The sequence below is a fragment of the Blennius ocellaris genome (assembly GCF_963422515.1).
Source record: "Blennius ocellaris genome assembly, chromosome: 12".
NCBI lineage: Eukaryota > Metazoa > Chordata > Actinopteri > Blenniiformes > Blenniidae > Blennius > Blennius ocellaris.
Window position 1 is genome coordinate 27695199 of NC_137661.1, and position 22998 is coordinate 27718196.

The following is a 22998-nucleotide window of genomic DNA, read 5'->3' on the forward strand; positions in this document are numbered from 1 at the left end:
AAATGTGTCTTCTTGTTGAAATGTGTCACTTTATTTGGTTCACTTGTTGGAATCGCGACCCAGAGGTCAGAGGTCAGAGGTCATGATGAGAAGAGACTCGGGAAGTGAAACAGGTTTAATAAACGAATCAGACTCGTCTTCGTTTCTTATTTCCGCAAATGCACGTACGAAAAACACTGAGACGCGACGCTCCGCGGAAACACGGTGTCTCCATGGAAACACAAAGCAGGAAGTTCATCAACAATCAGTTATAAAAGTAGAAATTATTTTATTATTTTTCCTCAAAACAAATAAACGTACTTTCTGTACACGAGTCCCTGTTACTGCTGGTGTGAGCGCTGGTGGAAGACGAAGGACACGCCGGCGTCCCACGACGCCTGCAGGACCAGGTCCCTCAGGCCCTGTTTGTTCCAGCTGTGGTTCCACTGCGACAAGTCGCAGGAACAGTCCGAGTCTGGAGGCGGGGCCTGGAACTGCAGGCTGTTCACGCAGCGCCGGCACCGCAACCTGCGGACACGAGAGACATCGTCAGTCGACCCGAGTCTGGTTGGGAGACCGGGCCTGGACCTGCGGGAGCCGGGCGCGGTACCTGTCGTGCGTGTCGCTGGCCGTGGCCTGGACCGGCAGGAACAGGCTCCGCAGGTCGTCCAGGCTGAAGTGTCGCTCCACTTCCTGTTCGTCCACGACGCAGCTGCTCAGGGCCTTCTTGTGGGCCTGCCTCTGCAGGATCTTCTCCTCGATGGTGCCGGTCTGCAGACACAGGGTCACGCCCGGTTACCATGGCGACGCAGTGACAGAAGGTCAGCGGTAACAGACTCCCAACAGGAAGTGACAGTAGACCCTGTAACGTAGCGGAGCTCCCCAGCACCGCGGTGCAGACGCTCCGCTCAGTAACAGGAGGAGCAACCCCACCGACATTTTAACCATACCTTCTGAGTTGGGCCTGGCTGCGATGCGCTTTGCCTTGCCTTGCCCTTCCACCCCACCCAACTTAGGTACGTTTTGCACGGTGGAACTGTGGCTTCAGAGGGCCTGTAACGTACCGTGACCAGGCAGTAGATGGAACCTGGTTACCATGACGACACAGTAACGGAGCCTCTAACGTCCTGTGACCATTCTGTACATAGAACCTGGTTACCACGACGACACAGTAACGGAGCCTGGTTACCATGACACAGTAACGGAGCCTGGTTACCATGACGACACAGTAACGGAGCCTCTAACGTCCTGTGACCAGTCTGTACATATCATTTTATGATATGACAATAAAGAATCCTTGAATCCTACATAGAACCTGGTTACCATGACGACACAGTAACGGAGCCTGTAACGTACCGTGATCAGGCAGTAGATGGAACCTGGTTACCATGACAACACAGCAACAGAGCCTGGTTACCACGACGACACAGTAACGGAGCCTGTAACGTCCCGTAACCAGGTGGTCGATGGACCCTGGTTACCATGACGACATAGTAACGGAGCCTGTAACGTACCGTGACCAGGTGGTAGATGGAACCTGGTTACCATGACGACACAGTAACAGAGCCTGGTTACCACGACGACACAGTAACGGAGCCTGTAACGTCCCGTGACCAGGTGGCCGATGGACCCTGGTTACCATGACGACACAGTAACGGAGCCTGTAACGTACCATGACCAGGTGGTCGATGGAACCTGGTTACCATGACGACACAGTCACGGAGCCTGGTTACCATGACGACACAGTAACGGATCCTGAAACGTCCCGTGACCAGGCAGTAGATGGAACCTGATTACCATGACGACACAGTAGCGGGGCCTGTAACGCACCGTGACCAGGCGGTCGATGGAACCTGGTTACCATGACGACGCAGTAACGGGGCCTGTAACGCACCGTGACCAGCCGGTAGACGTAGCAGCGTTTCTTCTGGCCGTCCCTCCAGACCCGGGCCGCCGCCTGCTCGTCGTTCGCCGGGTTCCAGTCGGGATCGAACATCACCAGACGATTCGCCCCGATCAGGTTCAGACCGCAGCCGCCGGCCTTGCTGCTCAGCATGAAGACGAACGAGTCGTCCTGCAGGAACACAACACCGGGACCCGTTAGAACCGGGACCCGTTAGAACCAGGAACATTTAGAACCGGGAACATTTAGAACCGGGACCCGAACACACGTACACATTAGTGAAAGAACACGAGTAAACACAAAATGCAGTTTTTAAATGAACCGAGTCGGAGCTGCTCTGCTGAACCTGCAGCTCTGCTCTTGGTTCCAGCTCGTTAATCACCATCAGTCACGTTTTAACCATATTTAGCTTCTGGCGTCGTCTTCTACTGTCTGAGCGTCAAAACGTCGTGATGCACCTGAACGCATCACTATTTTATGACGAACCAGTCCAGAGGAACGTTTCCGCCAGCAGGAGGAGGAGAGGTTAAAAGTTAGAACGCCGCTTTACAGACGTGTGGCTGCTGAGAAGGGGCGTGGCCTACCAGGAGGGGCGTGGCCTGCGAGCTCGGCAGCTCCTTATTGGAGCGCGAACAGTCCTGCAGGTAAAGATTGTTTTTGACGTCACTGCTGCGAAATTTGGTGAGTCTTCAGTCTTCAGGAGCCTTCAGAGACTCGATGACTTTATTAATTTTCATCTTCGGTTTTGATTCGTCTGGATTCAGAACATAAACATTCGCCACCGAAGCAAACGTCAGGATATTGATCTTAATTTATTAATTTATTCCTTATTCTTATTGTCAATTTTTTATTCGTGTTTTGTTTGGTCTTAAGTTTTGCACCGTTCTCTTCGTGGTTCCGCGTTATGAACTAATAAACCAAAGATTGACAGAAACATCAGATGTGATCGATTATTAAAAGTCACACGTCTGAAATGAATAAACGACTGAATGAAGGAACCGTCGTCATGGTAACGGAGTGGTTACCGACCGAGGGGTCGTTGAAGCGGTCTACGATCTTGGCTCGCTTCCTGATCGACATGGAACCGTCCAATCGGACGAAGGCGTACCTGCAACACACACACACGCATTATAGTCTGGCGGGGGTCCAGGTCCAGGTCCACGCCCGGGTCCCGGCTCACCTCCTAGACCGGCACAGCGTCTCGAACAGGTCCAGGGTCTGGGTGTAGTTGGAGACCAGGACCACCTTGTCGCTGGTGGTGGACTTGGTCACAGCCAGAATGTAGTCCAGGACCAGCATCTTACCTGAAACAGAGAGTCCGGGTCAGACCGGACAGGGTCAGGATCTAGAGAGTTTGGTTTGGACCGGACCGGGTCAGGAAGTACAGAGACTCCGGGTCGGGGACTCGATGGGGGAGTCTTCCGGTTCTGGTCCTACCAGACAGATGAGGGTCCAAGGACTTGGCGTTGTACCCGGGAGGGAACAGGTCCAGAGCCCCCTGGAAGCCCTCCTCCTGGGCCACACACTTCTCGTAGACCAGGGCCGGATCTGTGGGGGAGGACTAGGTGAGACCCTGGAACCAGACCCTGCTCCAAATCAGTCCAGGTCCTCAGGACTCACGGTTGCAGAGCTTCTTCATGGTCGTGATGGAGGACAGCGAGGACACGTGGACCTGGTCTCCTTGAAGTTTCTGGACTGGTCTGGCCTGCTTCAGGAACCACTGGTACAGGTCTGTCTGCAGGGGGGTCGGCCTGCCAGAACCAGAACCACAGCATAGTCTGAGTCCGCATCCCAGAACCAGGAAGTCACAGAGACAAAGTCCCCAACAGGAAGTCCCCAACAGGAAGTCACTGAGACAAAGTCCCCAACAGGAAGTCCCCAACAGGAAGTCACTGAGACAAAGTCCCCAACAGGAAGTCACAGAGACAAAGTCCCCAACAGGAAGTCCCCAACAGGAAGTCACAGAGACAAAGTCCCCAACAGGAAGTCCCCAACAGGAAGTCACTGAGACAAAGTCCCCAACAGGAAGTCACAGAGACAAAGTCCCCAACAGGAAGTCCGCAACAGGAAGTCACTGAGACAAAGTCCCCAACAGGAAGTCACAGAGACAAAGTCCCCAACAGGAAGTCCGCAACAGGAAGTCACTGAGACAAAGTCCCCAACAGGAAGTCCCCAACAGGAAGTCACTGAGACAAAGTCCCCAACAGGAAGTCACAGAGACAAAGTCCCCAACAGGAAGTCCGCAACAGGAAGTCACTGAGACAAAGTCCCCAACAGGAAGTCACAGAGACAAAGTCCCCAACAGGAAGTCCGCAACAGGAAGTCACTGAGACAAAGTCCCCAACAGGAAGTCACAGAGACAAAGTCCCCAACAGGAAGTCCCCAACAGGAAGTCACTGAGACAAAGTCCCCAACAGGAAGTCCCCAACAGGAAGTCACAGAGACAAAGTCCCCAACAGGAAGTCACAGAGACAAAGTCCCCAACAGGAAGTCCCCAACAGGAAGTCACAGAGACAAAGTCCCCAACAGGAAGTCCCCAACAGGAAGTCACTGAGACAAAGTCCCCAACAGGAAGTCACAGAGACAAAGTCCCCAACAGGAAGTCCGCAACAGGAAGTCACTGAGACAAAGTCCCCAACAGGAAGTCACAGAGACAAAGTCCCCAACAGGAAGTCCGCAACAGGAAGTCACTGAGACAAAGTCCCCAACAGGAAGTCCCAAACAGGAAGTCCCCAACAAGAAGTCACAGAGACAAAGTCCCCAACAGGAAGTCCCCAACAGGAAGTCCCTCCCCCTACCTGCAGCAGACCACCTGCTCGGTCTTGACTGGCAGGTACTTGGACAGGATGTCGGCAGTTCTCCGGATCAGGCAGCGGTTCACGATCCGGACCAGGTCCTGGAGCTTCTCCTCGCCCTTCAGTCGGTCTGCTGGACTCGCGTCAGCGTCCCGGCTCTTCAGGATTGGAACTTCAAACTGCTTCCTGAACTCCTGGGCCGTACCTGTGGACCAGAACCGTTAACGGAACCATGACTGAGTTGGGTTCTGAACCGTTACCTGTCGTCAACAAGTCAGGCAATATTCATAAGGACGGGTACAGAATTCGTATCTTTTCTGGGTACCGGCCAGATTCCGTGGTACCATACCGGGTACCAGGTTTTGGTACCTTAATGCAGTGTTTTTCAACCTTTTTAATATTCATTATCCCATAAACACACAAAAGTACTGGATATTGGTGCCATTGAGCACCGATCCCCCAGGTACCAGGTACCAAATGTGAACCGCACCCTCCCAAGACGTTCGGTTTTGAACCGTTAACGAGTCACGACTCACCCAGAATCCCGGCGTTGACGAAGTGAACCAGACTGAAGTACTCCAGCAGGTCGTTCTGAATCGGCGTCCCCGAGATCAAAACCCTCCGCTGGGCCGGTATGGCATTCAGGGCCTGGTACGTCTGGTTCTCAGAGTTCTTCAACCGGTGGCCCTGTGGAGTACAACTGCTAACAGCTAAAGAGGCTAATACAGCTCACGATGCTGAAACAGCTAACAAAGCTAATACAGCAAACGAGGCTGAAACAGCTAACAAAGCTAATACAGCTAACGATGCTGAAACAGCCAACAAAGCTAAAACGGCTAACGAGGCTAAATCAGCTATTGAGGTTCGGTCCGGTCAGAACCGGTTTGGTCTAGCGCTAGCTAGCATTACCTCGTCACAGACCACCAGGCCCACGTCGCCGCGGTGTAGGACTTTGGCGTGGAGACGGAAAGTCTCGTACGAGATGATCAAGATTGGGGTCGGGATTCTCCGGCCATTCTGGGCCACGAAGTTCTCTGGAGACCAAAACCAGTCAGACACAAGGTCAGACACACAGACTTGGCAAGACTCGTTAGAGACCACGAAGAGTTCGGGTACCAAGTTGCTGGTCGATCTGGTCCCTGGACCCCCCGTCGATGGCCACGGTGTTGACCCGGGTACCTAGCCACTTGTGAACCTCGTTGGACCAATTCCGAACCAGGCTGGACGGGGAGACCACCATGGCCTTGTTTATCTGGGGCGTGGCGTCAGGACTCTGGCGGAGCAGGGTCCACATGAGGCTGATGACCTGCAGGGTCTTACCCAGACCCATGTCATCCGCCATGATGCATCCGAAGGAACCAGGAGTCCGCCGGCCCGTCACGCAGTCCCACAGAAACCGGACCCCCTGGAACCACAATCACCAGAACTATCAGAACCTCCCCGTCACACAGTCCTACAAGAACAGGAACCCCCTGGAACCATCCAGAACCACAACCGTCGTTAGCGGTAGCACCTTAGCGGGTCTCACCTCTCTCTGATGTGGTCGCAGAACTTTGCCTAGAACTGGATCCACCACGACGTGAACAGGAAGTTGGTCTCTGGACACAAACACAAAACGGCGATGGGGTTGCGTCGTTCAGCCCGTCGTGGTGATAACTGAGCCTCACCTGTCGGCCTTGACCTGGTCGTGGACGCTCAGGGTTGGCGGTTCGTAGAGAACCAGAGCGTCTTCGTCAAACGGGTCGTGAAGCGCTCGCCGGACTCCTGCTCGCTTCAGGCCGAGCGCCCGGAGTCCCAGGACGCCTGGAGGAGCCGATACCAGAGTCAGTATCGGTACCAGACGGTCAGCATCGGTACCAGACGGTCAGCATCGGTACCAGACGGTTAGTATCGGTACCAGACGGTCAGCATCGGTACCAGACGGTTAGTATCGGTACCAGACGGTCAGCATTAATACCAGACGATCAGCATTGGCACCAGACGGTCAGTATCGGTACTAGATGGTCAGCATCGGCACCAAACGATCAGTATCGGTTCAGAGTTGGTATCAGTATTGGTACCAGACAGTCAGCATCGGTACCAGACGACCAGTATCGGTACCAGACGGTTAGCATCGTTACCAGACAGTCAGTATCGGTACCAGACGACCAGTATCGGTACCAGACGGTTAGCATCGTTACCAGACAGTCAGTATTGGTACCAGACGACCAGTATCGGTCCAGAGTCGGTATCAGTGGCAGAAAGTTAGTAGAAACTTCGGGAACAGAAAGTTAGTGTTAACAGAAACAGTGCTTACAGACACAACGTAAACAGAAACATTACCTGTGTAGTTCGGTATCGGGACTTTAAATGGCCGCGACAGAATCCGTCGGATTAATTCCTCCTGAAAAATAAAACAAGTCGCACTTCACGTAGGAACGATCGCTGATCCTCGGGAACCTTTTAATTGTTATTGTCGTGAAAGGAAAAGACCTCGGTGAGTATGGCAACGAGCCGAGCGACACCGTACGACTGTGACTTATAAGGTCACAGGTTGTCTTTGGTTGCCATGACGACGTCTCACTGTGAGATCAAAGGTTTAGAGTGGAGACCAAAGAGACACGGCGGTTGAACGTTGGTACAGAAGACGTCAACACATGACGATGTCATATTTCTGATCATGAAGACTTGAAGTGATTGACAAAGTACAAAGACTTCATGGTTTGTGATGATGATGATGATGATGATGATGATGATGCCAGTGAGATTATAATCCAGTAAAACCTCCTGGTGGTACTTTCATACGGAGTACTTCATATTACACAAAGCAACTCAGAGAGCTTTTACTCAGATTACAGTTACTGGGGGGTACTCACATGTCTGTCCCTGTCCTGGTCCCAGTCCTGGTCCTGGTCCCGGTCCTGGTCCTGGTCCTGGTTGTTCAGCTGTGTCAGAGGCCTTCTGGATGGAGAGACCTGGACCTCCTTACTCCTCTTCCTCCTCCTCCTCCTCACCTCCTCCTGAGAAATGACAGAACGTTAATGAACCAGTGAAGACGTTTGACTCACCTCCTCACCACCACCTCCTCACCTCCTCCTCTTCCTCACCACCACCTCCTAATCCTAATCTACACCACCACCTCCTCCTCCTCATCTTCACCACCACCACCTCCTCCTAATCCTCATCTACACCTCCTCCTCCTCCTCCTCACCTCCTCGTCGTCTCCCTCCAGCCTCCTCCTCGCGACTTGACTCGGAGCTAAACTCCTCCTCTGGAACACAAAGTTTAAACGTTTTATCAAACCACAAGTTGCTTTAAAACGTAAAGTTTAGTGAAGAAATGGCGGCTGTTTGTTACCATGCCTGCAGCTCCCGGGGTGTTGCGGATTATCTGGTGTCCGTGTCAACCGGCCAACTTCCTGTTGTTGCTGCTGGTAACATAACGTTTTAAAACCGGTCAGAATTCCGTACCCATGCCGGCCTGTGTCGTTTGAAGCGATTCCCAGAACACTTTAAGTGTGACGTGCGGTTTTATGTGTGTGATTTTAACGTGTAATGTTGCAGCTGCGACGACCGGAAATAACTAGTTAACACGGACACCAGTTAACCCGAAACACGTCCGCAGCTCCGCAAAGTGTCAGCTTCACAAACGAGCTTGTTTTCTCACGAAGCAGCTGATTTCACGTAGTTACGTTAGTTACGTTACTCCTGTAACGCAACAGAGTATTCACGTTAATAAACAATTTTCAACAAATGATTTAAACCCCGCATGAAACTCCCGCGAAATTTACTACGGAACGCCACACGGGTCAAAAGACGCAAAGCTACGGAAGCCCCCGGAATTCAACGAGACTTTGCGTCAGACCTGGCAACCCCTGGACGTTAATGAAACAGTGAGTGAAACTGTCTGTCAGACCTGGCAACCCCTGGAAGTTAATGAAACAGTGAGTGAAACGGTCTGTCAGACCTGGCAACCCCTGGACGTTAATGAAACAGTGAGTGAAACGGTCTGTCAGACCTGGCAACCCCTGGAAGTTAATGAAACAGTGAGTGAAAGGGTCTGTCAGACCTGGCAACCCCTGGATGTTAATGAAACAGTGAGTGAAACTTTGTCAGACCTGGCAACCCCTGGACATTAATGAAACAGTGAGTGAAACTATCTGTCAGACCTGGCAACCCCTGGAAGTTAATGAGACTGTATGTCAGATATGGCAACCCCCCCAGAAGTTAGTGAAACTGTCAGACCTGAAAACCCCAAGAAGTTGATTACACTGTTTGCCAGATCTGGCAACCCCAGGAAGTACATGAAACACAACCTTTTATTTTTATCTTATTTATTGTCAAAAAAATCAAACTTGGGATAAAATGAGTTCATGGACTTTAAAACGACATCGGATGTGGAAAAACAACAACAAACGGAATAAAATTGATATAAAAAAACATTAACGTTATTGACGTAACCTCAACGTTCTTAAACTCTAAACATTAAAATGAGTAACGTAAGAAGACGGACATTAACGTTCACACACGAACTGAAAGTAAGACAAAAGACGACTCGTCCAAAAACGATCCAAGTCGTCAAAACCTTTTAAAAATAGTGCGGGGGGAAAAAAATATTTCTGTGGGCTTCACTTTTCAAATCTACGTAGAACCTGGAAACTTCCTGGAAGCAATGCGTTTGAATGGTTGTCGTGGAAACGGCCTCAGACATGAAGGTACCTCGCTTTTGTGGGACTAAAACTGTTTCCGTGAGAATGAGGCCTCGTTACCCTGCGGTCTGGAAACCGAGCCGGTTCTGACTCAGATCCAGTTCCTGTGGAACCGGAGGAAGCAGCCCCGCCAGAATAAAAGCTGTGCTCTCTTTTTTCCTCCTCCTCCTCCTCCTTTCCTCCTCATGTCGTCTAGATTGTCACTCCTTTTAGAACAACCACTGGAAAACGGCTCTCGCCACTGACCCGTGTTGCCAGATATGGAGGGTATCCCCCTATCGGGGAGCCAAACTCTCCGTTTATCTCGCTCTTCATCACAAATACAACAGTTTGAGGGTTTTAACACGATTCTTTCCCACACAGGCTGAGTTTTTATTGAGGCGTGGGTTTTACCTTGTTTGGGCTGAAAACAGTGAGGCGGCACCACAGTTGCCAGATGTGGCGTCCAGATTCTCTTCTGTCAACGGCGTCTTCTGCGTTCTGGGTCCTGAACCGTCGGTCTCACCACGTCCACATGAAGGTCTCAGAGGTCCAGTTTAAAATGTAACGCGAATTATTATTTAGAATCTGAACTGAGGACCGAGACCTGCAGGTGAACGGAGCGGAACCAAGTTCAGGGGAGCGTCCCACCCTGTCAGTGTCCCACCCTGTCAGTCAGTGTCCCACCCTGTCAGTGTCCCACCCTGTCAGTCAGTGTCCCACCCTGTCAGTGTCCCACCCTGTCAGTCAGCGTCCCACCCTGTCAGTCAGTGTCCCACCCTGTCAGTCAGCGTCCCACCCTGTCAGTCAGCGTCCCACCCTGTCAGTCAGTGTCCCACCCTATCAGTCAGCGTCCCACCCTGTTCGCGTCTGCAGTGCTAGCATTCAACCCTATTAGCGTCCCACCCTGTTAGCATCCCACCCTGTTAGCCTCTGCAGTGCTAGCGTCCCACCCTGTTAGCATCTCACCCTGTCAGCGTCTGCAGAGCTAGCGTCCCACCCTGTAAGCATCTGCAGTGCTAGCGTCCCACCCTGTTAGCATCTGCAGTGCTAGCGTCCCACCCTGTTAGCGTCCCACCCTGTTAGCCTCTGCAGTGCTAGCGTCCCACCCTGTTAGCATCTCACCCTGTCAGCGTCTGCAGAGCTAGCGTCCCACCCTGTAAGCATCTGCAGTGCTAGCGTCCCACCCTGTTAGCATCTGCAGTGCTAGCGTCCAACCCTGTTAGCGTCCCACCCTGTTAGCCGCTGCAGTGCTAGCGTCCCACCCTGTCAGCGTCTGCAGTGTTAGCGTCCCACCCTGTAAGCATCCCACCCTGTAAGCGTCTGCAGTGCTAGCGTCCCACCCTGTAAGCATCTGCAGTGCTAGCGTCCCACCCTGTTAGCATCTGCAGTGCTAGCGTCCCACCCTGTTAGCGTCCCACCCTGTTAGCCTCTGCAGTGCTAGCGTCCCACCCTGTTAGCATCTCACCCTGTCAGCGTCTGCAGAGCTAGCGTCCCACCCTGTAAGCATCTGCAGTGCTAGCGTCCCACCCTGTAAGCATCTGCAGTGCTAGCGTCCCACCCTGTTAGCATCTGCAGTGCTAGCGTCCCACCCTGTTAGCGTCCCACCCTGTTAGCCTCTGCAGTGCTAGCGTCCCACCCTGTTAGCATCTCACCCTGTCAGCGTCTGCAGAGCTAGCGTCCCACCCTGTAAGCATCTGCAGTGCTAGCGTCCCACCCTGTTAGCATCTGCAGTGCTAGCGTCCAACCCTGTTAGCGTCCCACCCTGTTAGCCGCTGCAGTGCTAGCGTCCCACCCTGTCAGCGTCTGCAGTGTTAGCGTCCCACCCTGTAAGCATCCCACCCTGTAAGCGTCTGCAGTGCTAGCGTCCCACCCTGTTAGCGTCCCACTGCAGGAGTGTGGTCTTCCAACAATCAGGAGCGACAGTCTGACGTAGGGATGAAATGGTTGAAGACGAAGCGTGGACGGTTCCCACGAGATCGGAGGCACTGACGGTATGACGACAGACTGAGAACCAACGTTCAACATGTCCTCAAACACTCGGAGGCTAGCTACCAACGTCTGCTATTGCTTGCGTCTCTCAGCAGTCGTCTAGGGTCTGGAGGACCTGGACCTACTGGGGGTCCTGGAGGACTTGGACCTGCTGGAGGTCCTGGTCCTGCTAGAGGACCTGGACCTGCTGGAGGTCGTGCTTCTTCTGGAGGTCCCGGGCCTACTGGAGGTCCTGGAGGACCTGGACCTGCTAGAGGTCGTGGTCCTTCTGGAGGTTCTGGACCTACTGGAGGTCCTGAAGGACCTGGGTCTGCTAAAAGTCCTGGAGAATCTGGACCTGAAGGTCATTCCATGATGGCCCGGTAGATGACTGGTTCAATGTAGTCTCCACGGTATCGGGAGTTGATGACTCGCTGTCTCTTGGACTCCTGGAGGATCTCGGTCTCCTCAAAGATCCCGTCGAACCTCATGTCTGACGCCTTGGACTGCAGGGGGAGGGGAGAGTTCGTACAAATATCAAGACCACCTGCTAGCACAGATATCGGTAGTTCTGGTATCGGTACTGGCTATCAGTAGCTACGTGCTAGTTCTGGTATCAGTCCTGGGTAGCAGTAGCTACATGCTAGTTCTGGTATCAGTACTGGGTATCAGTGGCTACATGCTAGTTCTGGTATCAGTAGCTACATGCTAGTTCTGATGTCGGTCCTGGGTATCAGTAGCTACATGATAGTTCTGGTGTCGGTCCTGGGTATCAGTAGCTACATGCTAGTTCTGGTGTCGGTCCTGGGTATCAGTAGCTACATGCTAGTTCTGGTATCAGTAGCTACATGCTAGTTCTGATGTCGGTCCTGGGTATCAGTAGCTACATGCTAGTTCTGGTGTCGGTCCTGGGTATCAGTAGCTACATGCTAGTTCTGGTGTCGGTCCTGGGTATCAGTAGCTACATGCTAGTTCTGATGTCGGTCCTGGGTATCAGTAGCTACATGCTAGTTCTGGTATCGGTCCTGGGTATCAGTATCTACATGCTAGTTCTGGTATCAGTAGCTACATGCTAGTTCTGATGTCGGTCCTGGGTATCAGTAGCTACATGCTAGTTCTGGTATCAGTAGCTACATGCTAGTTCTGGTGTCGGTCCTGGGTATCAGTAGCTACATGCTAGTTCTGGTATCGGCGAGTCTCACCAGCCGTGACTTCACTCTCTTCGGTAGTTGTTCGTCTAGCGTGTAGACGTCGTCTCTCTTGGCCGTCAGCTGCGATCCGTCCTCGAACTCCACCTGCGGCCCACAGAAGCTCACGAGTCGACCGACGGAGGAAGGCGGCGGACACGAATCAATCCAACGTACAAATATTACCAGGTACATCTGGATGACGTGAGTGGACACGAACTTGGCGCCGTAGACGAGCCCGTCGGTCCAGCGCACCTGAACGACGTCGCCCGGCGGCGGCGGCCCGAGCTGAGCGCAGTCCCGACTCTGGGAAACGCAAGGGTTAAGCGTGCATTTCGTTCCCCCCGCCGGCGCCGGTCCCGCCGGAGGTCGACCTACCACGATGTCCTCGGGGAAGAGGTTGTCGCTGAAGGAGCCGTCGTCGAAGTTGACCTCGTAGAAGGTCTCGTTGGACAGCTGCGCCACGTCGCACTGGTAGTAGCGCCCGTTCTTGTGCTTGCAGATCACCTTCTGGCCCACGGCCAGATCCAACATGGCCGCCTTGTCACGCTGCGGGGGCGACAGCAGAGGCTCGCGTCAGGTTGGTTCCGGTGAGTCGCTCCGGTAGGTCGGCGGCGGCGGTGGCGCCTCACCTCGATGGGGGCGGGGCCTTTGTGCCGGCAGCAGGTGACGTGGACCACGAACGGCCAGTCGTCCGGCTGCATGAGGACGCCGGCGGCCTGGGCGCAGGTGGGGTGGTAGGCGGTGGGACAGCGGCCGTGGGAGCACTGCACGCAGCAGCCCGACGCCTTCTTCTCACGCTTTTTGCAATAGTAGCATTTCTGAGGAAGGGGGCGGAGGAGAGACCCGTGACTTACGGCGACGCTAACAACGGCGCCTCGGGTCCGACTACGCAACGACGTCGGCTTCATTGTTTACCAGCTTGAAGCGCTGCAGGGGGATCCCACTGAGGTCCACCGGGCTTCTCTCGCCGATGTTCACGAAGCGAGCCTCCAACACGGCGACCGCACACAACACATGGACCCACCTGCAACACACACACACACACACACACACACACACTTCAGTTTGGCAAAATGCTTAACATTTGTGTGATTTTTTGTAAACGCTTACTTGTTGTTGTTGGCTCTCTGCAAGGCTCCGCCCCTCAACGCACACAGGCAGCAGTTCTACACACACACACACACACACACACACACACACACACACACACACACACACACACACACACACACACACACACACACACACACACACACACACACACACACCATTGAAGCGATTGAGAGGAAACATTTAACCTCTAGCACTGCAAACGCTAACAGGGTGGGACGCTAACAGGGTGGGATGCTAACAGGGTGGGATGCTAACAGGGTGGGACGCTAACAGGGTGGGACGCTAACAGGGTGGGGCGCTAGCACTAACAAAAGCAGCCCTGAGCCCTGATGCCGCCTCCACCATGCCTGGTACAGTAAAACAAACATGGCTGACCTCCGTCATGGCATTGGCGGTGCAGCGTGCACACTTCCACTGCAGGCTCACGCTGGACGGATCCACGCCGTAACACGCTGTCACACACACGCACACGCACACACACACACACACACACACACACACACACACACACACACACACACACACACACACACACACACACACACACACACACACACAGACAGTGTTATTGACATGGAGGACTCTGTGTGTGTGTGTGTGTGTGTGTGTGTGTGTGTGTGTGTGTGTGTGTGTGTGTGTGCGCGCTCACAGGTGTGCACGCGGACGCTGCATTGCGAGCAGCTGACCAGCACGCTGGTCCCGTCCTCCTCCAGGCCCGGGGTGACTGGCCGCCGCCCCGAGTCTTCCTCGGTGGTGGTGGTGAAGCACGACTCGGGAATCAGTGGTTTGGTCCTCATCCACCCGGACGAGGTCACTGGGGGGGCGGCGCACTGGGCCTGGAATGCACACACACACAGGTGGAGGTGGAGGAGGAGGAGGAGGAGGAGGAGGAGGAGGAGGAGGAGGAGGAGGAGGAGGAGGAGGTATAGCAGGTGATGGAGGTGTAGATACCTGGTGGTGGGCGGAGAACAGCGAGCAGACGGAGCAGTATGGAGGTTTGGAGGCGGAGCGTTGGTTGAACTCCCGCTCCTTCCTCAGGTTGGCCGGGCGGTTTTGCCACAGGTGAGTCAGCGGTTTGGCCCAGAGCTCCCCCTGCAGGCCGTCCTGCTGCAGGGTGGGGGAGGGGGCCCGCTCCAGGGTCTCTGTGGGGGGGGGGGGTATCAAAGTATGTATGAGAACGGTCAACCCGTTACCACAGCAACGATTTATAAAAACATTACCATGGCAACACTTTCTATGAAGACTAGTAACGTTACCACGGTGACGCTTTCTATGAAAACTTGCAACGTTACCACGGCGACGCTTTCTATAGAAACTTTAGTAACGTTACCACGGTGACGCTTTCTATGAAAACGTGCACATTACCACGGCGACGCTTTCTATAGAAACTTTAGTAACGTTACCACGGTGACGCTTTCTATGAAAACTTGCACATTACCACGGCGACGCTTTCTATAGAAACTTTAGTAACGTTACCACGGTGACGCTTTCTATAGAAACTTTAGTAACGTTACCACGGTGACGCTTTCTATAGAAACTTTAGTAACGTTACCACGGTGACGCTTTCTATGAAAACTTGCAACGTTACCACGGCGACGCTTTCTATAGAAACTTTAGTAACGTTACCACGGCGACGCTTTCTATAGAAACTTTAGTAACGTTACCACAGTGACTCTTTCTATGAAAACTTGCAACGTTACCATGTCAACGCTTTCTATGAAAACTAGTAACGTTACCACGGCAACGCTTTCTATGAAAACTAGTAACGTTACCACGGCAACGCTTTCTATGAAAACTAGTAACGTTACCACGGCAGCGCTTTCTATAGAAACTTTAGTAACGTTACCACGGTGACGCTTTCTATAGAAACTTTAGTAACGTTACCACAGTGACGCTTTCTATGAAAACTTGCAACGTTACCACGGCAACGCTTTGTATGAAAACTAGTAACGTTACCACGGCAACGCTTTGTATGAAAACTTCCAGAACATTACCATGGCAATGTATTCTATAGAAACTTTAGTAACGTTACCACGGCAACGCTTTCTATGAGAACTTTAGTCGCGGACAGACCTTGGTCGCTGTGGCCGTCCTCCTTCATCAGAGGGTGACCCCCTGGCAGCTGCCCCAGGTCTTCTTCACGCCCTGCGTCTGCTGCCCTCTCTCCTGCCCCCTGCTGGGGAAACCCCACAGCGTCGGCAGAATCCTCCTCCTCCTCCGTGGCCGCGTCTCCGTCGCCGTAGTCTCCTTTAGCGTAGCTGTGGACATGCAGGACGTCCAGTGGACTCAGGGTCCTCTGGAAAGTTTTGTGGGCGGGGACGTCCTCGCAGGGCTCCGCCTCCTCGGGAGGACCCGGGTCCGAGGCCGGCACGTCGTTCCGGTCCTTCTTGGAAGGACTGGGCCGAGTGGAGGTCTTCTTGGTGCTGGTTCTGGTCCGAGGAGGTCTGGACTGTGACTTCGTGTCCTTCTCCTTCCTCGAGGCCGATTTGACCGATTTACCTATTTCTGAACAACACGTTCTCATTAGCTACAGTTTAGCTACATGCTAGCAGTACTCGCTGTGGCTGAACGACACGTTAGCGTTAGCTACACATTTAGCAACAAGTTAGCATTAGTTATATGATTAGCTACATGCTAGCAGTACTCTCCCTGTGTCTGAACAACATGTTAGCATTAGCTACATGTTAGCAGTACTCCCCGTTTACAAACCACACGTTAGCATTAGCCTGTGGCTACATTTTAGCATTACTCTTCCTCGGTCTGAACAACACGTGTTTAGCATCAACTGGTGGCTACATGTTTAGCATGAACTTTAGGCTCCATGTTCAGCATCACCTGGTTTGCAGGCCACTTTGGTCAGGGACTCTTTTCGCGACAGTTTCGTTTTGTTGGACTCCTCCATGTCTTCCTTCACGTCCAATGTGATGTTGTGGCGAACATCCATGTCTTCCGGACCCTCCCTCGTGGTAACACTGCTGTTAACTTCTGGTTTGATGTCTGTTAGCCTGTTAGCCTTCTTTAGTCTGCTAGCCTCTGTTAGCCTGCTAGCCTTCCTGACTCTGGTAGCCTCTGTTAGCCTGCTAGCCTTGTCCTTCTTTAAGAACTCGGCAGCCTTGGCCACGGGCTCGGCCTCAGGCTCAGCGTGGTCAACGGCCTTGGGCTCGGCATGGTCGACTGCATCGGGCAAGGGTACGGCGTGGTGGACGGCCTCGGGCTCAGCGTGGTCAACGGCCTTGGGCGAGGCCTTGGCATGGTCAACTGCCTCCGGCGAGGGATCGGTGTGGTCGACTGCCTCGGCCTCGGTCTTGGTGTGGTCAACAGCTGCCACATCCTTCTTCAGGAGCTCGGCGGCGTCGGGTGAGGGCTCGGCGTGTTTGACGTCCTCAGGCACAGCGTGGTCGATGGCCTCAGCCATGGCGTTGGCGTGTTCGACAACCTCGGGCATGTCCTTGGCGTGTTCGACAGCCTCGGGCTCGGCGTGTTCGACGGCCTCGGGCATGTCCTTGGCTTGTTCGACGGCCTCGGGCTCGGCGTGTTCGACGGCCTCGGGCATGTCCTTGGCGTGTTCGACGGCCTCGGGCTCGGCGTGTTCGACGGCCTCGGGCATGTCCTTGGCGTGTTCGACGGCCTCGGGCTCGGCGTGTTCGACGGCCTCGGGCACAGCGTGGTCGACGGCCTCGGGCATGTCCTTGGCGTGTTCGACGGCCTCGGGCTCGGCGTGTTCGACGGCCTCGGGCATGTCCTTGGCGTGTTCGACGGCCTCGGGCTCGGCGTGGTCGACAGCTGCCACATCCTTCTTGAGGAGCTCGGCGGCGTCGGGCGAGGGCTTGGCGTGGTCGACGGCCGCCACGTCCTTCCCGGCCTTCCACAGCTTGTAGCGGTCGGGCTGGAACTTCCTGACGAACACGTCCATGGAGATCTTCACCACGTCCTGACGGCACGAACACTGCGGAGAGACAAGCACACGTCCACCGTCTTTACGAAGCTTCCCCGAGACTTCTGGTGGGAGAGTTTAGGGAGCCTGGAGCACCAGAGCCAATGCGGGTCTACGATCTTTGTGCTTCCTATATCCTTGACATTAACATCCCGTTGACACGGTGTTCTCATGACTTACATACATAACTTTCATCATATTGGGGTGTGTTTAACCAACAACGGAGCTACTGAAAATGTAACTTTTGAAATCGCCAGACACAGTCTCCGTAGAAACGCCCAGACTCTGTCTCCATGGAAACGCCCGGACTCTGTCTCCATGGAAACACCCGGACTCTGTCTCCATGGAAACGCCCGGACGCTGTCTCCATGGAAACGCCCAGACGCTGTCTCCATGGAAACGCCCAGACGCTGTCTCCATGGAAACGCCCAGACGCTGTCTCCATGGAAACGCCCAGACTGACTCTGTCTCCATGGAAACGCCCGGACTGACTCTGTCTCCATGGAAACGCCCGGACTGACTCTGTCTCCATGGAAACGCCCGGACTGACTCTGTCTCCATGGAAACGCCCGGACTCTGTCTCCATGGAAACGCCCGGACTCTGTCTCCACGGAAACGCCCGGACTCTGTCTCCATGGAAACGCCCGGACTCTGTCTCCATGGAAACGCCCGGACTCTGTCTCCATGGAAACGCCCGGACTCTGTCTCCATGGAAACGCTCCATCTCCATAAAAACGGGGGAAAACACAACTTTACGAGAATCTGACTGTCAAGTAAAAGTGAAAACTTTCGGAAAAACGTACGGACATAGCATTACTAGTACACTTGTACGAATTTAACATTACTAGTAGACCTGAACAAACTAAGACGTAACAAAGACATACCAGTGTCTCCTGTTTCTACACGTTTCTACATACCAGTGTGGTCTGTTTTCCGTAATCGATCCAGCGCTGCGTGGCGAAGTTCGCCGACTCCACGCAGTTGAAACCGTGGTTAAATCCGGCGCGGTAGCAGAATGGAAAGCTGACAACGAACTGCCCCTCCTCCTGAGTCACCTCCAGAGAGAAACACAACGTTAACACACGACACAAACACACGCTGTTCGTTCACGTCAACACAAGATCAGCGTAGCTACCTTCTCAAAGGGGATCCCGTATTTCTTTAGGATCGACGGTGACATTAACGTCATCTTGTGGCGCAGGAAGGCTTCGCAACTCTGAGCGTTTCCTGGAAAGAAACCTGGAAATGCAAAGTTACGTCACTGTGGTTAGGTGGAGGCTACATGTTAGCGTTGGCTAGTGGCTGTATGTTTAGCAGGTGGCTATGTGCTAGCATTCGATGGTGGCTACATGTTTAGCTGGCAGGTAAGAGTTAGCGTTAGCTGGTGGCTACATGTTAGCCGATGGCTATATGTGAGCATTAGCTGGTGATTATGCGTTAGCATTAGCTAATGGCTATCTGTTTAGCTGGTGGCTATATGTTAGTGTTAGCACTACGTTAACGTGAGCTGGTAGTTCGAGGTTAACGCAAGCAGGGTGCTAATGCTAACATAGAGCTGCCAGCTTCTGTACCCTTTGCGAGTCGTTCCAGTCTCTTCCCGTGCTCTGGCGGAACGGCGTACCTGCGGAACAGATGTATAGATGTGAACCAGAACCATGTAACCTGCCCCCCCCCCCCCCCCTGGCCCCCCCACCTGGCCCCACCCTCCAGCCCTGCTCAACGCTAGCCTTCTGTCGTGGCTGTCGTACCAGGACCTGGGCTCTCCGAAGTGCAGATAGCTGAGGCTGTACAGGTCCATGTCCTCGGTGTGCCAGGCGAAGGCACTCTTCCACATCCCGAAGTCCAGGAACGGTGACGTGACGCCACCACTCTCCACCTCCACCGTGTCCAGGATGGAGTTCAGGCGACCAACGTTCCACTCCGTCACATCCTGTAAAGAATCCCACCGGTCACGTACGAAAATCCTCCAGGCTCGTGGTAAAGTCCCAACTCACCGGGTCGTAAAGCGTCCCGCTAATGTCGGCGCCGTACAGCGGCGGGTTGAAGGTCAGGTTCTTCCAGAACTTCCTCTCCAGTTCCTCGAGATCCAGATGCCTCGGACACCGAAACCTGCGGGCGACCGAGAAACCGTTGGACACGTCGCAAAGTATATGGACAGCTCCGTGTTATAGCATGAACTGACTTGTCCAGGCCGGACATCTTCCGGAACTCCTGCAGGGTCATGGGCTTCTTCTGGATGTTGTACTGAGTGAACAGACCCGACTGACCCGTCACCACCTGCTGGATCGGCGCAGAGATCCCCAGGTCGTCCAGGTCGTCATAGCGACGCCGCGCTCGCCAGCCTTTAGGAGGAATCACCTGCGAAGGGCAGTGACAATGAGTAGGCACGTACTGGTACCACGTACCAACACCATGCGACGGTACCATGTCCAAGTCCGAGTGCTAACCTTTAGCTACTCACCTATACTATGTACCAATACTACGCACCAACACCATGTACCAGTGCGAGTACTAACCTTAGTTACCGATACTGAGTACCAATATAGACACGGTTCCACGGCGCTTTCTGTCACGGGGCGGGACGGGTTTTCGCGCAGTCCCACTTGTTGTGGACTGCGAGACAGAATTGGGTGGACTTTGTAGTACCATACCCTGCCGCCCCGCCTTGGCACGTACTGCGCGGTGGAACCGCGGCTTTGCTGATACCAAGTACCGACACCAGTTGTTGTTTGCTTTTTTTGTTGTTGTTGGTGGGGTTTTTTTTGGTTTTTTTCCCATTCCGTTTGTTTTTCTCTTTTCCTTTTTTCTCTTTCTTTGTTTTGCTCTTTTCTTTTGTTTTTGCTTTTGTTATGATTGTTGTGATTATTTTGCTTTTTGCTCTGTTGTTGCTCAGGCTGTTTAATCTCATGGCAGTTGGAAAATATTTAGATCACTGTGGTTAATGTATTATAAAAAAAAAAAAAAATGTATGTAGCACTAACAAGGGTATTGTATGTTTCTCCCCACCAAGTCTTTCTCTGTCTCTCCTCTCCTCTCCTCTCCTCTCCTCTCCTCTCCTCTCCTCTCCTCTCCTCTCCTCTCCTCTCCTCTCCTCTCCTCTGACTCTGGTTTCTACAAAGTTTCTCCCTGTTGGGAGTTTGTCTTTCCACCGTCACAAACACACCTGCTGCTCATGTGGATGTTGGGCTTTTCTATTTTCTCTATAAAAGCACATTGGAATGACTGTAATGTATTTAAAAATGTCTTTTTATTTTTTAATTAAAAACATAAAAAAGGTACCGACACCAGTAGGTGATATGTTAATACACGAGGTTTGTAACGCAGAGTTTTTCGGAGAGGGCCGTTATCGGACCCTACAGACAATAACATTCGTTGAGCAGCGGTTTCGAAACACGATGAACTCACTCTGGCGAGTCCGGCTCGGTGCGCGCCCTGAGACTCCATGTAGGCCACGTAGCGTCCGAAGTCTCGGAACTCTTCCAGGGAGGGGTTAAAGGTCATGACCCTGGGGGACGCCGGGGCGTTGGACGTCATCTCAGGTTGTTAGGAGTTCCCTCCACTGACAGATCGGGAAAAAACACAATGATGTGTTCATGAAGCGTGGCAGCAACACACACACAGCTTTACACTCGGAGCTTCTGGAGGCTTTTCTGAACAGTTTCAGCTTCGTTAGTTGATTTAGCCTCGTAAATTATTACTTTGCTACGTTACTGCAGCTTTACTCAAACAGTAAATGGTAAATGGATTTCACCTTTATAGCGCTTTTCAGCTGTGTGAGCAGCCCCAATGCACTTTTACATCATTCACCACATTCACACACAACTTTCCTTTAATCCCTCTATACTTTATTAGTCATTACTTAACTTTATTTCTCTTAATTTATTTGTTTTAATATTTTCTTTTTTGCCAACTTTGTCCAGTCAACTTATTCCTTTATTTCAATTAATTTATTTCTGGTCTTTTACCTTCTACTGCTTCACACTGTTGAAACACTAAATAAAACTAGAGGTTTGCATTTGCAGAAGAAAATGCTGAATCTGAATAAAGCTAAACTGTAATGATGAAGCTGAAGATGAAGTGATGAGGGAACTCTTCCCCTCCGCTTTGTATGGGACATCTTTTCAGTTTTTTTTTTTATTTATTCAAAAATGATCAACGATATGAAACGAAGAAGTCGTCATAATAAATAATAATGATAATGATAACGATAATAATAATAATAATAAAGCTTTGGATCACACGGTACAGAAGAAGTCGTCATAGTATTAATAATAATAATGAAAAGAGTTGTTTCACAGACGTGGGAACTTTCAGCGTTCATGGAACCAAAAGCTCAATGTTTATTTACATTTCCTGAAGCTAACAGTGTCCATGCTAACAAGTCCGTTCGCCTCGACACTTTAAAGTGAAACTAAGTGAAACTAATCGCTTTCGTTTATGAGTAAATAAATAGAGAGTTAGATTTAATGTTTAAACTGTTGAAGTACAAGACCATAAAAGTGTTTATTGTAGAAAACTGACAGCTGTTAGCGTCTGTTAGCAGCTGTTAGCTCGGAGCTAGCAGCTGGGAGCGACACAATTCCCCACTTGTTTCTTCTTTCCCTTCCAGAGAAACGTGTGGGAAGTAAACACGATACTCACACGGGTCCCGGTGCTCAGCCGACGGCGTTTCCTCTGTAAATTAGAGGATTTAAAAGAGGAAAACTGAATCTGGAAAAGGGGAGTAACGACGCTCCTCCGTTAGCCCATTGACGCATGCTCAGTGTGTGTTTTGTTTACACGGGGAGGGGGCGGGGCTTACACCGTCACACAGCCAATCCGAACGGGCCGAGAGCTGAGGCCACACCTTCGCTTCCACAGGCCCATAGACAGTAAAACATAGAATCATATATATATATATATATATATATATATATATATATATATATATATATATATATATATATATATATATAAATTATATATAAACATAGAACGTTTAACCTCCTCTTCATCATCATCGTCATCATCAGGGACTTTGTTGAAAAGGAGGTTTTTAATCTCATCGGGACTTCCCTGGTTAAATAAAGAGTAAATAAATAAAAAAAGTTTTCATCATCCTCCGCCTCCTTCGGCTCTTCTTCCATCTCCTCCTTCTCCTCCTCCCAGTGGCTCTATAGCTCCTCCTAGTGGCTCTTCAGCTCCTCCCAGTCCAGAGGTCAGCGACCTTAAACACTCGTTTCCACCGTACAAAACAGAGCAGAGATGGAGTGGTACGGTCCGGTATGGTTCTGGTTGATGCTTTTCCGTCGCCCTTCCATTTGGGGACTCATTACAACAGAACGGTCTGATTTTGAGGGGCCGTCTGCTGATTGGTCAGTGATTTATGACACGCCCTCAATATTTTAATATGTCGGCTGTACCAATCCTCTGTTGGTCCAATCAGTCCAACCAGACGAGGTGCTGGT

General features: G+C 52.2%; 2 protein-coding genes across 4 annotated transcripts; both read right to left on the reverse strand.

Moving 5' to 3' along the window:
* Window positions 1–320: 320 nt before the first annotated feature.
* rad54l (RAD54 like) lies at window positions 321–6324 on the reverse strand (the record flags this gene model as incomplete). The annotated part of the gene is made up of 12 exons (XM_080506352.1): window positions 6206–6324; window positions 5794–6082; window positions 5587–5711; window positions 5214–5364; window positions 4681–4882; window positions 3503–3633; window positions 3320–3430; window positions 3063–3186; window positions 2912–2990; window positions 1874–2053; window positions 590–750; window positions 321–507 (listed from the first exon to the last, which is right to left on the reverse strand). Exons 2-12 carry the CDS (start codon window positions 6017–6019, stop codon window positions 321–323), a joined length of 1677 nt encoding a protein of 558 aa, XP_080362478.1. The 5' UTR covers window positions 6020–6082; window positions 6206–6324.
* Window positions 6325–11202: 4878 nt separating this feature from the next.
* On the reverse strand, window positions 11203–22305 carry kdm4aa (lysine (K)-specific demethylase 4A-a). Of its 3 annotated transcripts, none has more exons than XM_080506550.1 (20): window positions 22193–22305; window positions 20957–21110; window positions 19734–19909; window positions 19546–19660; window positions 19300–19481; window positions 19123–19172; window positions 18687–18790; window positions 18469–18606; window positions 16453–17563; window positions 15691–16116; window positions 14569–14759; window positions 14267–14453; window positions 13993–14069; window positions 13615–13670; window positions 13420–13528; window positions 13134–13322; window positions 12880–13050; window positions 12679–12807; window positions 12517–12609; window positions 11203–11820 (listed from the first exon to the last, which is right to left on the reverse strand). In XM_080506550.1, exons 2-20 carry the CDS (start codon window positions 21083–21085, stop codon window positions 11680–11682), a joined length of 3774 nt encoding a protein of 1257 aa, XP_080362676.1. In that variant the 5' UTR covers window positions 21086–21110; window positions 22193–22305; the 3' UTR covers window positions 11203–11679. The 3 variants fall into 3 exon arrangements, with proteins under 3 accessions (XP_080362676.1, XP_080362677.1, XP_080362675.1); XM_080506551.1 differs by having other exon boundaries at window positions 12688–12807; window positions 15691–16122; XM_080506549.1 differs by having other exon boundaries at window positions 15691–16122.
* Window positions 22306–22998: the final 693 nt, after the last annotated feature.

Coding starts and splice junctions, on each gene's coding strand:
- kdm4aa (XM_080506549.1), bottom strand. CDS start 21,085: ATGACGTCCAACGCCCCGGCGTCCCCCAGGGTCATGACCTTTAACCCC. Junction 14,070..14,266: donor CAGCGTCCGCGTGCACACCT/GTGAGCGCGCAC, acceptor TGTGTGTGACAG/CGTGTTACGGCGTGGATCCG. Junction 13,671..13,992: donor CCGCCAATGCCATGACGGAG/GTCAGCCATGTT, acceptor GTGTGTGTGTAG/AACTGCTGCCTGTGTGCGTT.